Source organism: Mya arenaria, chromosome 8, assembly GCF_026914265.1.
Source record: "Mya arenaria isolate MELC-2E11 chromosome 8, ASM2691426v1".
NCBI lineage: Eukaryota > Metazoa > Mollusca > Bivalvia > Myida > Myidae > Mya > Mya arenaria.
The window spans coordinates 51,724,966-51,742,345 of NC_069129.1; the positions used below are offsets into that span (position 1 = coordinate 51,724,966).

A 17,380-nucleotide genomic window follows, 5' to 3' on the forward strand; every position below is an offset into this window, starting at 1 on the left:
ATTTGATACAAACATCAAAGTGTAACATGAACTATGAACTATGTCACGAATATTGGAGATCTGCGGCACCACGTACGAAAATAACTTGATTTAAGCTAAACACGTTTCCACAAATAAGTTCGAAAAAGCAAATGATCTTTGTTTTCAAAGAGGAAAATGTATAAACAACTTTATTTCGAATGAAATAATTTTTATCATTTTTTTAATTCCATGACTACGAAAAAGGGACGTAAACGCCTTTGGAAGTTTGGACGTAATATAATCTCTATATGCTTGAATATAAGTACATCAGAACTGATTGCTCTTCGCTTAGATTTTGGACAAGGGCACAAGAGTTATTACAAGTGCCCTTAAGCGATGCACCAGATATCGACCATTTCGATCAACTCTACACTTTACTTACGTCATGTATCACTATGCTCTGCAGCTTGATTGAATTTGAATAATTAAAGTAGTACCAGCACTAATAATAAGAATATAAACATAAATTGAAAATAATTCTCCTAGTCAGACATTCCGAAACTGAAACTGAAACTCAGCCATGCAAACAATTGACAAAAGAGTGAAGTTATCTAACAGTAAGGCAGTCAATGAAATGGATTCCATCATCATACGGAATCTTATACCACTTACCCTGGGTAACATGGAAAATATGACAAAAAAGAGTACATGCGATACAAAGCACAGTAGTTCAGAGCAAGTAAACTCCTGTTTAAGTGTAAAATGAACTCTTCAAAATTTAGTGACATTTAACCTTAAATAGTTTATTGTTTTTCTTCAGTTTTATCAAAGGGGTAACTCCTACCATACATTTCGATCAAAATTAAGTTGCTTTACTTTCAAATAGTTAGGCTTTTTAGGATGTTTTCTGACATTGTTGAACTGCAGTAATGCATATGTTATGCTAGATTGTTAGTAAAAGTGACCCATTGATAAATCTGAAGAAAGAAATATTTAACGTTTATTATCACAAAGGACAGTTGACACCAAAGCAGCAGTTCACTCATCTAAAACTACTGAGATACAAATTCGTGGCATCCCAGTCTGAAAACGGGGTCAACAGCAGCAAAAGTTATTGCATCATTGCAGCAGAATGAGATTAGAAATTTAAAAGATATTAGAATAAGCACATATTTTTCATAAGGTTTCTTCCTCAATGAAGCCAAATGTATAAACATATACATCGCGTCTAGATCATGAAAATGATGACAGATTCCTGGGGCCTTGATAAAAGCCTTCTGAAACATTGTCACGGTAAGTAAGAACATATTTACTTCATACATGGTACACAGACAGTGCGATAATCCACCGCCATCCATCCAACGGCCCTGACTGTTAAATTTGGATCAATTCTGCACCTGCATTTACCTCCCTTTGTAGTACATTACCAATTTACAGCAATATATTGCGCTCATTTTTTAATGCTAACATTATTATCTTTATATTCTGCAATCTATTATATTGGAACTTGCAATGCGATTACTATGAAACCGGTACCGTACGGTCGGGGAATTACCCATTACCACAAAACCAACCAATCACAACTTTTATAACGAGTGTGGGACTGTCAAATCTAGCAATGTTATCCCGGACAACCTATTGGCTTGCGAGTGGCTAGTGTATTCAGATTGGGGGTTTGGAGAGCGCACTTGACAAATTGACTCAACACTGATAGTAATGAGGCTCTGCCAATTTTGTTAAATGACCCCTTTAGTAAGGGTCATCTGAAAAGTACACAGAAGCAGAAAATTAGAATATACAGAAGTTATACTTGGCAATCCGATAAAAATAGAATTTGAAGTGGTAAGCCATTACACAAACGCATGCATAACATTAAACGAGTTCATTATAATTTATTAAATGTCACATTCGATTCAGGTAGACAGTATTTGATATGTAAACTTAAATTTATTATTATTTATTATTATTATGAATTAATTGCTTAATATCATTGAAACATTGTTTTAAAGAAAGAAAGTCTCTATTTTAAAACCCAATGGCAGCTGGGAGTAGAATGTTATTGGTGGCTGTCCAAGATGTTAGGTAAACAAATGGTGTATTAATTTTCCTTCAGAAACTAAAGCTAACAACCACAACGTTCGTTTAGAACAAATGTCAGTACTACCGATTTCGCTGTTCTTCTTTTGTATAACTTCTTCTTCTAACCTTTTATAAGATATATAAAGAGGGTACGTCCCCACTCCCTTAGACAAAGCATTTCCTATTGTCCATGCCATTAATGGTTCTCCTGTTCAAACTAGCTCATTCGACAGTGCTCCCTTGTGGTGTAAGCCATTTATTGATTTTTTTTTTCAATTCTAATCACACAGTTGTCAACTACTACCGATTTCGCTGTTCTTCTTTTGTATAACTTCTTCTTCTAACCTTTTATAAGATATATAAAGAGGGTACCTCCCCACTCCCTTAGACAAAGCATTTACTATTGTCCATGCCATTAATGGTTCTCCTGTTCAAACTAGCTCATTCGACAGTGCTCCCTTGTGGTGTAAGCCATTTATTGATTTTTTTTTCAATTCTAATCACACAGTTGTCAACTTGTCCCTATATAGAGCTCTTTTAATCACACAGTTGTCAACTTGTCCCTATATAGAGCTCTTTTAATCACACAGTTGTCAACTTGTCCCTATATAGAGCTCTTTTAATCACACAGTTGTCAACTTGTCCCTATATAGAGCCCAAGTCCATCAGTGCTTTCAACACGTTGATTTAATTGTAGAGAGTACGTCAGGCAAGGAAAAAACCTCTCCCCTGTTTTATTTTCACTAGTTTTATAAGACAAAGAACCATTGTAGCTACATGTAGTAACGGAATGAACTCAGTATACAAATACAGACATGTACGTCTTTATGAAAATATAATATTACTTAACGCTGATGAAATTGTCCTAATAGCAAGAATGAAAATGAGCTACATTCAACATACCCATAATATTTATTGCAATGTAATGAAAATGTAGGTAAATATTGACAAGACGAAAGTAATTATATTCGGCACAAATAAACACTCAATTTACACATCGTGTTTAGGAGATGAACGATAAGAAACTACAAAAAGTATAAACACTTGTGTTTTAGTAGCCGAAGAAGTTTTATCCATCCACAGAAACACCAAACAAAACTTGCAAACAAGGCATTACATCTACTATACAGAACAGAACAGTTTATTTGGATTTAAACATACAATTCATCATCCATCAATATGATCGTACATATAAACAATAGTCAATATACCATTTAGTATTACATTTAGACTTACAATACAAACATATCAACTATATACTATTACTAAGGAGAACATGCATCGAAACATGTTATCAAAGAAAATATATATTTGTATTAATGATAACAAATAATCAATTTATAAGCATATAGCATAGCTTCACATCTTATCTTTATGAAACCTCGGAGCTGCCTTACCCACGAGTTTCACAGACCAAGACTCGGGACGAATCTTCTCGGAGGGAAAGTAATCTAACGGTCCGCTGTAGGCGGTGGATGTGCGTTCATAGTATAAAATTCCGTTATAGACGGAAGTACGTTAATAGTACGTATGTTTACTTGGTTGGTAATATACAAATTAGCAAAGCCCGGGCTCTGTGTTGATTGAGAATTTACTGTTACGTATATAAAGACCAGCGGACCCATTCAGGGATGAGCATGCTTTTCTCTGAAAGGATCAATTGGGCTTGTTTGACGTCGCACGTTACAAAAACAACAACAACACATCACTGAGTAACAAAGTAATTCGTATTTTACGCGTACAATTTATAAAATAGCTTAAAGGCACTAATTTTAGATTTAGTTTCTCATTACTTGTGTTTATTAACACTAATTGTTTATTATGTTAGGTCTTTCAATATATTTAGGTAAATATCGCTTGCGTATAACTTTATAGTTACTACAAATGCACAAGAAGTGATACTCATCTTCTATGTCCACAGTATCACATAGTTCACAGTATCTTAGATTTCTGTAAATGCGATTTCTTCCATATTGCCCAGTTTCAATTCTTAGACTCTGACATGATATTCTCAGTTGTGTAAATAATTTCAACAAATAGTAGGGAATATTTCTATTAAGATAAATTTCGTATTCAAAGCTAACCTTATTTTCTTTATATACATTTAATACAAGATACAAGATACAAGAATCTTTATTTATTTATTTATTTAAAGTCGGGTATGTATTAACAAGAAACATTAGCTCAATGAGCTATTTTCCGACATGAATAACAAACATACATAACATATCAAATAACAATAACAATGAGCTTGTGACCTGGAAATGAATACTAAATTTTTCATTATATCATCTCTCCAGTTTTGCATATAACAATCATATAATCTTTGTTTAAAGCCTAGTAAAATATATCTTTGTCAACTAAATAAGGCTGTTCCCACATATCACCAAAACCATTGATGTACAACAAGTTTTTTACATTCGACAACCATTTGTTATTCAGTAAATCATTCAAGGAACATACATCTACTATATAGAATAATACAAAATCTTGAAGTGCAGTTATTCATTAACTGACATCTGGGGATATGAAAACTTGAGTGTTCTCGAAAAGATCCAACTTAGTTTTTTTTCTACACAGAATAACAAAAACCAAAGAAAGAACACCGATATCAGCTAGAAATTCAAATAAAATAATAACGATTAATTTCTGAAAAAACAATACTCACAGGAAATGAGGAAAAACTAAGTATTGTATGCTATGAAATTTCAAAACGGTATGCAAAAAAGTCAAATCAATTTTCGTCGAAGCTGGTTATTCATATGTATGGAATAACACAAGTACACAAACTCCTAAGGTGATAAATTAACTAGACAAGCACTTGATAAGCATCTATAAATAATGCAGCTAAAAGATTTCATTACAAACTATATATAAAGACTTACCTCATAAACTAAATATTTCTTTAAGAATGACAATGACAAAAAAACAACAACAGAACATTAAATAATAATGTTCAAGAGGAAACAGGAACATGCACAAATATTGACTTGCGTCAACGGAAGTGTAATTACTTTAAAAGAGATATCGGTGATGATTTCCATTATGAACATTCGTGCACATAATGAATTGATACAAGAAGAAATCAGATTTTCCTATGTACTACCTTAAACACCCGATTGATGATAAGTTTAACGAGTTGTTGAAGATTTAAAACAACGACAACTTGCTATTTTTGTCAAACATCTCGTAAATATAAAAATATCTCAAATTATGATAACAAAAATAAACAGTTTAAACATATAGAAACACTTACAATCCATTTTGCACTATGTTTCTTTCGAAACATTTACATTCCAATAAACGTATGCAACTTTAAAACAACTAAATATACTATGGTTTATACAATTCTTAAGATGATTAATTGAAAGCTCTTTTTTCCCACTTCTTATCTTAATTGCAATAAGCAATGGTTATTTACGCTCAGAATAGTTCGCTTTGCTTTTGTTTTATACCCTTCAGCTGTTTTGTGTTATTATCATATCAATTAAATTCAATCGTAGTGCACTATTAATAAGTGTACTCTTTAGTGTAGATGTACTGCTCGTGTTGCCGCATTAGGTGGTCTGGATATTCAATCAAGTGTATTTGAATTTACTAAAAGAAAACAAGGAGCATGTCCATTTTCCAACAATGCTGTACCGATGTTGTTGGTGTGTATGACTAGAAGACAATTGCCAGAAATACAGTCGGAGTAAACAAGACATACATTAACACACAATGCAATAGAAGAGAAATCAATATAATTATCAGGATTCAATCAGTTCCTATAAAAGCGTGCATGTGTACAATCGGTCGATGGCCAACATCAACACCAAAAAGAACAAGCTAGTGTATTATTCAAACATAGCTTGAATTGATATACTGTGAAATCATTTATATTCGTTGGCATGAAATTTCATGGTTTTCCGAAAATTTACATTTTCGTGGGTACTTGAATTCGTGGTTTTATATTTTTGAAAAAAAATAAATCCGAAACTCCGATCGTCCTAAATCGTCTTATTTGAGAGATACAAATAATCCAAGGTGAGAACACACCAGGCTCGACTTTATTGAAACTGTTTATCGACACTATAGTATACAATCATTTTTGAAAAAAAAACAAATTGCATGGATGAAAATGAGAATATACCTGTTTAAGAGTAGTTTAAGTTCCCATGCAGACCTTCATAACTACAAAAGTCCTATTGCAGATCTTCACCTTCCAAAAATCCCCTGCATATCTTCACTGATCAAAATGCCCCTTGCAGATCTTAATTAATCGAAAGTCTTCTTGCAGACCTTCAGAAAAAAAAAAATTCCATTGCAGACCTTCAAAATCTGTAATATCAATGAAAATACAGGAAAATTACAAAAGGACAAATCTAGCAGCCAAGTCATCAAAATGGGCTCGTTAACAAATGTTATGGTAGTGTAACGTGCGAGACCAAACAAGGCCAACAGATCCCTTGAGGGAAAAGCATGCTTAATTAACCCTCAATGGGTCGACTGGTCTTTAATATATACAGTAAATTCTCATTCCACACGGAGCCCGGGCATTACTAATTTGCATATTACCAAACAAGAACATCAACGTACTATGAACGCACTTCCGTCTATAACGGAATGTTATATACCATGAACAAACAACTGTAAAATATATGCATGTAGTCTCATATATATATTTCCTTTGAATAGCAAGCACACGCAATAATAATATGAATTTTGCGGCAATACATTTATCGGTATGCAATGTATTTATTTCTAATTTACATTTCTGTAAATTCTGTAAACATGTAGTTTCGGATGACTTTTTTTCGTTGATATACTGTAAAAATAATGTTTGGAGTTACAGGTAGTATAGCATTTGTGTCAAAACCAACTTAGCATTATCTGGGACCAATAACCCTACTCCATTTATCTTTTTACCAGTTCACCAATCACTTTTATCAAGTTTTCTTTTTATACTCCAATTCTCACTATTCTGATGTTGATTTTGCTTCATCAGTGTTTTATTTTTCACTTTTCACTAACAAGCCGGCACGGACCGTTCATGTAAGTAACACTCTGAAGAGGAGTTGGCATTATTCAGAGATAGATAGATACTTCCAGGCATTCTTTTTTAATTTTTTGGAAAGATTAAATTGGTACGGAAATCTACGGGAAAGATAAAATTTTAATCGATTAACGAATGTTGGAATAATCGAGCGTTTCTTCGAAACTGTTGACAGTTGTGCATCTTGTGATTTTTTTGTCAATTAATACGAATTTTTGGTAAGTTTGCATTAAACATGATTTAATAATAAAGTGTATATATTTATAATTACTTTGGCTACGTGTTATGCGCTGACAATGGAAAACACGGGAATATTATTCATCGAAAGATTCGTACCCAAATGTTTCGTATATCCAATGTTTTAAGCTTGATACAGTATTGTTTTGTATGGTTGTGTAAATGTTAAATGGATTAGAATGAATTCGCCATTGATTGAAAACAATGCAACCTTTTAGCAAATGAACCCTTTTTTTGTTTATCATTTGGACATTTTTATGTTGTCCCTGTAGTCTAAAATAATAGACGTGTTAAACGGAATTCTTACAATCCCTAACGTCTAAACGGGATTGTGCAAAATCCGGGAGTGTTTTGAAAAATATTGAAATTGTATTTAGTGAAGTATTTTATGGCTGAAATTTACCATAAAGGTTTATCTTCATATTTAACCATGTAAGTGAAAAGTTTTTTTGCACAAAATAAGCATTTAATGCATTAAAACACATTATTTACCTTTCCAATAAAACGAAAGTTGACTGACACAGACAGCAATTATGCCAAGCGGAACAACTCGACCCAATCGTAATAACTCTGCCACCTCCGACAAGCTTCGAGATATACCTCATAAATGTTCGGATGGTTGTAAAATTGTGAACTGCAGCCTTGCAGTTGCCCTTCATGTATATATCGTTATGTTTTGACAGAATGAAGTATAGAAAACCAGTCAAACTCATAATTATTCGTTGGATATTTATTTTTTTTGTACGGAACTAATATAAAATTACATTATCTGGTTATTTTTCTTGTTTTTATTATATTTTATAGACGCAATACACAGTGGCTTGATGACAAAGGCTTATTAAAGTCACAATAAATAATTTCAACTTGCCAAAATTATTTTATACATACTTGAGCATGTATATTATCAATATAATACATTGCCATTTATATAAACATAAAATGAGATTTGACAAAATTCAAAAATACCCTATACTGTAATATGAAACAAGTGAAGAATGTTCGCCGGGCGAAAATGTAAACAAAGATCAATTATAACTTCTTCGTAAGCTACAAACAAAATACCTGGCTCATATATGCAGTGGCCCGTCATATACACGTTAAAACTGGTATTCTTGTCGAGAGAAACAGTATATGACGAAAATGCTTCAAAATGCGAATTATCACAAGACATTATTCTGTCAAAATGACGCAGTACCCGGCTCGCCTTAATCGATTAGCGAAAGCGAACGAAGGGTGGAACCACCCGAACACTCAACTCTTTTCCGATGGTTCCTGTCCTTTGGCTGCTTTCGCTAATCGATTCCCGGAAAGTCATAAAAAAAAAAACGAAAAAAAAATCTCGGAATCCATTATCTTAATTTTACCAATGTAAGTCGGCTATTTTGCCTGTCCGGGACACTGGTCGTAAAACACAGGACATGTTGACACTAATCCGTTAATTGGTACGTGTGTCGTCGAGGTCATCGTCAATCACCCAATAATTGATCTATTGGCCTATTGTTGTGCTTAACGAGTCGGGGAGGGTTCTTGTATACAAATTCATTGTTTCCATATGGATTTGTTTGGTCTTATAAATGATTGCTTTTAATTGATGAATTGATATTTTTCACACATTTTACCGACAAACAAGCATGAAGGTTAGTTCAAAGAAAGTCACAAAATGAGTAAAAAAACAAAATTAAAACACGGAAAACATCCCATATTCCATTCAAATTTCAAAGTCGATACGTCATTATACTTTAAACAACTTGCGCATCCATAAGGAATTTTAGTGTTTTGAACTTTTTTTCGAACTATCGTTGTGTATATTATTCATAAGACATGAGACAGACACGTCTCTATCAAAATTATATGCATCTCTAAACGGAAAAAAGCTCATCGACTGGGAAATCTTCTTGATTGTCTGGAAAATATTGTATGTCATAAATTGCAAACGTTTTAAATGTGATGAAAAATTAAATATTTTGTAAAGCATGTTCTCAAAAGCGCGGGAAAACAGGTGCCCGTATAGTTTTTTATTTCCTGTTTTGATGAAACCATAAGTAGACTGCATATTCTGGTTAGCACTTCATTTAAAGCCTGGGAAAATATCTGATGGTTTTATTTTTTCAAGAAAATGCAGAAAAAAACAAACCATGTCCAGTAAAAAATACTTCTTGGCAGTCAAAATAGGTACATTTTCCCGACGTTAAAAACGACTAAAATAGCCCCAGATATGCTGTAGAATGCACCACAGACGTTCCCCATTTAAAAGAAATTAAGGGGGGTCATGCCCCCAGACCCCCCTAGTGTGCGTTGACATTACGACGAGTGTCCCGGAATCGACCCAAGAAAATATCACATGTATGAATTTACATTTTAACTAATTATTCATTATGATTAAGATTTAGCAGTATCTTCTACAATTGAGTATTTATTCTTTTAGAAATGTAACCGACAACAAACGTTTGTTTAAAAGAATAGCTGAAATTTGTAACTTCGCTTATCATTGGTTATATGACCTTGCGTTAATCAGATTGAAGCGCAATATTGATATCAACAGTAACGTCATAACTTCTTGCATTTTGTACAATATGAATTTCAGGCTTTATCTTTAATACTAAGGATAAGGTGAACATAGATATTTAAAATTACATTTAATTTCACAAACAGAAATAAAAAAAATTCAAATACACATAAACCTATATTAACCATGCCTTTAATACAGTTTGTTTTAAAAAATGACCGATTTTAAGAATGTCTTCATTGTTAACAAAATGTACATTTAGGTAAAACCTTGTTACAGAAAAACACTGACAAGCATCTATCTTTTCGTTAGGTTTTTTTTTTTGCTGAAGAAACGTTTAGCACAAGGGATATTAAAGGGGCTGTACTCCGTATAATAAAATAGCGAGAAAAAAAGAAAATTGTCGAAAACTGACATAAACTTGGCATCAATGTGTACAATGCATTGACACTTACTAACTGAAGTACCACATAGTTTACAATTTACTTAAGTTTAGCAGTTATTTCATATTTTTCCATTAAAAAAGAATACTGGGTATGCCTACCAGGTAGAATTCATTCCATAAGCGTGATTGGCTAGTCGGTGTTATTACGTGGTCATAGCTCAGTCACTGACACTGACAGTGGATACGACGCTGGACTGCAATTTTGGCGACACGGGTTTGAACCCGGTCTCCGACACAATTATTTTTTTACATTTTGCTTCTCTTTTTTACAATTATGATATCAAAGCGTAACACATTCTATTAGATAATTGTCATGACATTCGTTAAAGAAAAAAACTTTTTTTGGTGCCAATCTGGTGTACAGTCCCTTTAAAGGACCTGATATCAAATTATCCATCTAACTTTGAAGAGCTTCTAATATTGCAAACATCAGGACCAATAATGGCACTTACAATTGCTTCACTGCAGTCACCATTGAAGTGATGGTAGTGCAGGCCATTTTATCTGACCCATTCCCAATGCCAGATATGTATATCTTTTCACAATTTCAAGAAAAAATTCCCAAATGAGATGAAATCACTGCCACGAAAGCCTGTCTTCTTGACTTTAAATAAACAATACCCCTTAGCTGGGGTGTTAGCGCGGGAACAATTCATTCGGAACAAATTACTATTGTTTTTTTACAATTATGAATGCATTTATCAGTACTTTTGTGTGACTTCATGGTTCTAAATTTCACAGAGAAATATTGCCCTAAATGATGATTTTGTTGAGTATTTTTATTCCCTATATTGCCAATTATTACACGACTTGAAATTATTTTGCAAGTACTGTGTCCCGATTTGACAACAATGTCCTGAAATCTTTTTCCGAATTTGTTAATTTTACATATAGCAAAATTTCCCAATTTGTCTAAGGTCTTATATCTTCTATATGGACACCACAAATATATATATATATGTCAATAACATAATTTCTGAAAAGACTCATGGGCCTCTTATTCACATGGACTATAAACATAATGCATATTGTCAGATTGTCTTAGTTGTACAGGACTTGCACAGTTATTTCTGCTAGATAATTTCTAAAATACCATAATTTGCACTGACTCTCTGTTTGCTTTGCAGTGATTTTTTGTGTGCAATTTACTGCCTTCTAAAGGCTGTTTCCCCTTGCAAAAAACTGTCCATTTTTCCCAAATGTTTTATATTTTTTTCCCAATCTGATAAATGGAGATTACGTTAAAAAAACAATGAATTTCTTGAAATATAGACAATATCTTGACAAGACTTACTCTTTCACAGCATAATGTATGCTTAAAAAAGTTAAAACATGTATATTTGCCATTTTATTAGCTATTATGGCCTATATAATTTTGTATTTTTCTCAAAGCCAACTTTTTTCCCAATTTGCAAGGCACAGGCGGTAAAAATGATTCCCCAAAAAATCACTGCTTTGAAAAGGAAGAGATTTTGCAGTTTCATCTAAAATATACTATATATGAAAAAAATATTTTTTCGGCACTGAAATTGGTACTGATAAAGAATCTCTTTGGAAATAGAATAAAAACTTCAACATGTCTTTAAATGTGTTACAATGGACTATTATCAAATTCTTAATTGGAAAAATGTACTAATACCTTAATTGATTGAACAATAAACACTTTCAGTGATAATATGAGTATATATATAAATTTTATTTTGAAACTGAATCAATTGTCAACAGATGGGTACAAAAGAGGGATTGAAATTTGATCGCATGAACGAAGCAATCACCAATATATCTTGGCAGTTATTGAATTATGTAAACATGTTATTAATGCAATGAGTTTTGTTTTACAAAGTATGTGCATGGAAGGATATCAGTAAAGTAGAAGATGGCTACGAAAGCAGTGCGGGTCGTCTGCTACCTGCTGTTCAGACTACTACTGCCATGTGTGCTACTTGTAGGTACGTATTGGGTTTTAAATAGTTACATGTAGGCTATAAATTGGACAATGTATGTGCTGCAGAAGAGAGAAAGGGAACGGCATTTTGTATTGGGCTGTGGAGAACTTGAACATTATCAATCTGATAGTAAATGTTAGACATTGTGTTTGAAGGCCTAGTTTAAGCCTTCTATAAGTGACCCCCCCCCCCCCCCCCCAAAAAAAAAACAACAACAAAAAAAACAAAAACAAAAAAACAACAACGTGTATTTGTACACAACCTCTGTTAATTGATCTTAATTTTATTGACTAATTGTCTTATCAGATCTCCAATCTGAGTATACTGCTGTGCAGTTTTGGATGTTTTATTATGAAAATGGACCCTAAATGGCCATGAGCCAATAATCGAATACACAGGAAATTGGCCCCTACTGTGACACCAGTGCAATTAGCAGGAGATGCACAGCAGGGGATTATCATGCCAAACATTCCTTAAACTAGGCCTTTAATTGAAATAATATTAAGTTTATTAAGCTGCTTGATATTTTAAGTTTGAATGGATCTATAATATTATAATAATTTCTAAGGAGAATGAAATAAATATTTGTCAGTCTGAATTCTGTGAAGGCAGAAGGGTGCCAATGCTGGTCTATTTGAGGGCAAAAGAATGTCAGCAATTAAGGACAGAGTGCATAACATGTACATATCAAACTGTTTATCTAAAATTGTCATTATGATGTAGAGAATTTATTATATTGGTTGGTTACTGATTATGATATACGGTATTTCTTTTATAAAATAAGAAATACATTAAAGCAAGTCTCTATCACAAATACATGAAAAAATAAACAGCTTAATGTATGTTTACTGTTAATTTTATAGTTCTGCATTCAGGTCTGCAGAAGCCGTGGTGAAGTTAAGCAAGATGTACATGTATAAATGATATATGTTTATTACTGATTAATATTGCATGTTGCAGGAGCTGTGGTGCGTTTCAACGCCCTGTCCTTCCTGTACACAATTTTCCTCTTGTTGGGTCCGCTCCTCCAGTCTCCCACTGCCATCACCATCAGAGGTACTATATTATACTATGCATAGGATGCACTTTTTTACCCCAGATTATCGTCGAAAAAAATGCCTGCGTCCTTTCTATGCTATTTGGATTTGTGTACATCTTAATATAAACTTGTGACACCGTTTTATCCGAAATGTGTCTCTGTTCTTATGCTAGGGGTATATGCACATTTTAACATGAAATTGCATCTCAATTCTTATGCTAGGGGTATATGTACATATACATCTTAACATGAACTGGCAACTCTGTTCTTAAACTAGGGGTGTGTGTATATGTTAACTCTTGTTCCCCATTCTTATGCTATGGGTATGTGCACATCTTAACATGAACTTGCATTCCCATTCTAATGCTAGAGGTTAATCATATTAATGGTTTACTGGAATGTTGTTTTGAAAAGTGATGCCTTGTGTGAATGAACAATCTTCCAGGTGGCATTTTTAAAAACATTTTGCCGTCACTGAGTCAACTTTATTGAAATAAGTTTGTTAAAAAATATTTTTGACTTAAGTTTAAAAATATAATAAGCTGAGGCCTAAAGTAATTTTATCTTTGTACTTGTGTACATGTTTGTAAAATACCAAAGCATTCAGTCTAAAGCCCCAGTTACATTACAAAGTTGTTCTTGTTAATCCTGTTGGAATGTTCATAGCCTGAAGATTAGATTTCCGGTAAATAATCCTTTACCTTTGAGTAAGGGCAAATATGGATCAATAATAATGTTGCACAGTAGAATAACAAATTAAATCGGATTTCAGGAGTGTGAAACAATGAAATGTTTTCTATTCCAGGCGGTACTGGGTTGTACATGAAGTTGGTGTTTATAGTGGGTCTGTTGGCAGTCCTAGCACATGCGGTATTCCACATCACCCTGTCTGCCATTGCCAACCATAATAAGCCTTATGGACATATGTTTCCAAACTGTGAGTGGCTTTGCTTAAGAACATTCTTGACCTTTGTTTTATGAGTATATTGGGTAATAAGGTTTGGCCATCGCTTAGGAACAGTTTATTCTAATAGGTGCACTGAGATGAGGTGTGTATTGTTTTATGAGTATATTGGGTAATAAGGTTTGGCCATTGCTTAGGAACAGTTTATTCTAATAGGTGCACTGAGATGAGGTGTGTATTGTTTTATGAGTCTATTAGGTAATAAGGTTTGGCCATTGCTTAGGAACAGTTTATTCTAATAGGTGCACTGAGATGAGGTGTGTATTGTTTTATGAGTATATTGGGTAATAAGGTTTGGCCATCACTTAGGAACAGTTTATTTTAATAGGTGCACTGAGATGAGGTGTGTATTGTTTTATGAGTATATTGGGTAATAAGGTTTGGCCATTGCTTAGGAACAGTTTATTCTAATAGGTGCACTGAGATGAGGTGTGTATTGTTTTATGAGTCTATTGGGTAATAACATTAGGCCATTGCTTAGGAACAGTTTATTCTAATAGGTGCACTGAGATGAGGTGTGTATTGTTTTATGAGTATATTGGGTAATAAGGTTTGGCCATTGCTTAGGAACAGTTTATTCTAATAGGTGCACTGAGATGAGGTGTGTATTGTTTTATGAGTATATTGGGTAATAACGTTAGGCCATTGCTTAGGAACAGTTTATTCTAATAGGTGCACTGAGATGAGGTGTGTATTGTTTTATGAGTATATTGGGTAATAACGTTAGGCCATTGCTTAGGAACAGTTTATTCTAATAGGTGCACTGAGATGAGGTGTGTATTGTTTTATGAGTATATTGGGTAATAAGGTTTGGCCATCGCTTAGGAACAGTTTATTCTAATAGGTGCCCTGAGATGAGGTGTGTATTGTTTTATGAGTATATTGGGTAATAAGGTTTGGCCATCGCTTAGGAACAGTTTATTCTAATAGGTGCACTGAGATGAGGTGTGTATTGTTTTATGAGTATATTGGGTAATAACGTTAGGCCATCGCTTAGGAACAGTTTATTCTAATAGGTGCACTGAGATGAGGTGTGTATTGTTTTATGAGTATATTGGGTAATAAGGTTTGGCCATTGCTTAGGAACAGTTTATTCTAATAGGTGCACTGAGATGAGGTGTGTATTGTTTTATGAGTATATTGGGTAATAACGTTAGGCCATCGCTTAGGAACAGTTTATTCTAATAGGTGCACTGAGATGAGGTGTGTATTGTTTTATGAGTATATTGGGTAATAACATTAGGCCATCGCTTAGGAACAGTTTATTCTAATAGGTGCACTGAGATGAGGTGTGTATTGTTTTATGAGTATATTGGGTAATAACATTAGGCCATCGCTTAGGAACAGTTTATTCTAATAGGTGCACTGAGATGAGGTGTGTATTGTTTTATGAGTCTATTGGGTAATAACATTAGGCCATTGCTTAGGAACAGTTTATTCTAATAGGTGCACTGAGATGAGGTGTGTATTGTTTTATGAGTATATTGGGTAATAAGGTTTGGCCATTGCTTAGGAACAGTTTATTTTAATAGGTGCACTGAGATGAGGTGTGTATTGTTTTATGAGTATATTGGGTAATAAGGTTTGGCCATCGCTTAGGAACAGTTTATTTTAATAGGTGCACTGAGATGAGGTGTGTATTGTTTTATGAGTATATTGGGTAATAAGGTTTGGCCATTGCTTAGGAACAGTTTATTTTAATAGGTGCACTGAGATGAGGTGTGTATTGTTTTATGAGTATATTGGGTAATAAGGTTTGGCCATCGCTTAGGAACAGTTTATTCTAATAGGTGCACTGAGATGAGGTGTGTATTGTTTTATGAGTATATTGGGTAATAAGGTTTGGCCATCGCTTAGGAACAGTTTATTCTAATAGGTGCACTGAGATGAGGTGTGTATTGTTTTATGAGTATATTGGGTAATAACGTTTGGCCATTGCTTAGGAACAGTTTATTCTAATAGGTGCACTGAGATGAGGTGTGTATTGTTTTATGAGTATATTGGGTAATAACGTTAGGCCATCGCTTAGGAACAGTTTATTCTAATAGGTGCACTGAGATGAGGTGTGTTTTGTTTTATGAGTATATTGGGTAATAAGGTTTGGCCATTGCTTAGGAACAGTTTATTCTAATAGGTGCACTGAGATGAGGTGTGTATTGTTTTATGAGTATATTGGGTAATAACGTTAGGCCATCGCTTAGGAACAGTTTATTCTAATAGGTGCACTGAGATGAGGTGTGTATTGTTTTATGAGTATATTGGGTAATAACGTTAGGCCATCGCTTAGGAACAGTTTATTCTAATAGGTGCACTGAGATGAGGTGTGTATTGTTTTATGAGTATATTGGGTAATAAGGTTTGGCCATTGCTTAGGAACAGTTTATTCTAATAGGTGCACTGAGATGAGGTGTGTATTGTTTTATGAGTATATTGGGTAATAACGTTAGGCCATTGCTTAGGAACAGTTTATTCTAATAGGTGCACTGAGATGAGGTGTGTATTGTTTTATGAGTATATTGGGTAATAACATTAGGCCATTGCTTAGGAACAGTTTATTCTAATAGGTGCCCTGAGATGAGGTGTGTATTGTTTTATGAGTATATTGGGTAATAACGTTAGGCCATCGCTTAGGAACAGTTTATTCTAATAGGTGCACTGAGATGAGGTGTGTATTGTTTTATGAGTATATTGGGTAATAAGGTTTGGCCATTGCTTAGGAACAGTTTATTCTAATAGGTGCACTGAGATGAGGTGTGTATTGTTTTATGAGTATATTGGGTAATAACGTTAGGCCATCGCTTAGGAACAGTTTATTCTAATAGGTGCACTGAGATGAGGTGTGTATTGTTTTATGAGTATATTGGGTAATAACATTAGGCCATCGCTTAGGAACAGTTTATTCTAATAGGTGCACTGAGATGAGGTGTGTATTGTTTTATGAGTCTATTGGGTAATAAGGTTTGGCCATCGCTTAGGAACAGTTTATTCTAATAGGTGCACTGAGATGAGGTGTGTATTGTTTTATGAGTATATTGGGTAATAACGTTAGGCCATCGCTTAGGAACAGTTTATTCTAATAGGTGCACTGAGATGAAGTGTGTATTGTTTTATGAGTCTATTGGGTAATAAGGTTTGGCCATTGCTTAGGAACAGTTTGTTCTAATAGGT

At 33.8% G+C, this 17,380-nt stretch overlaps 1 protein-coding gene across 3 annotated transcripts in view; it reads left to right on the plus strand.

The window, feature by feature from the left end:
- Positions 1 to 7,212: 7,212 nt before the first annotated feature.
- Positions 7,213 to 17,380, plus strand: part of LOC128244938 (piezo-type mechanosensitive ion channel component 1-like) — a 99,215-nt gene continuing 89,047 nt past the window's right edge. For all 3 annotated transcript variants that reach the window (XM_052963095.1, XM_052963096.1, XM_052963097.1), the window contains exons 1-4: positions 7,213 to 7,293; positions 12,107 to 12,212; positions 13,170 to 13,265; positions 14,054 to 14,185. In XM_052963095.1, the coding sequence (XP_052819055.1) occupies positions 12,140 to 12,212; positions 13,170 to 13,265; positions 14,054 to 14,185 (301 nt within the window). In that variant the 5' untranslated portion in view covers positions 7,213 to 7,293; positions 12,107 to 12,139. The remainder of the gene's footprint in view (positions 7,294 to 12,106; positions 12,213 to 13,169; positions 13,266 to 14,053; positions 14,186 to 17,380) is intronic.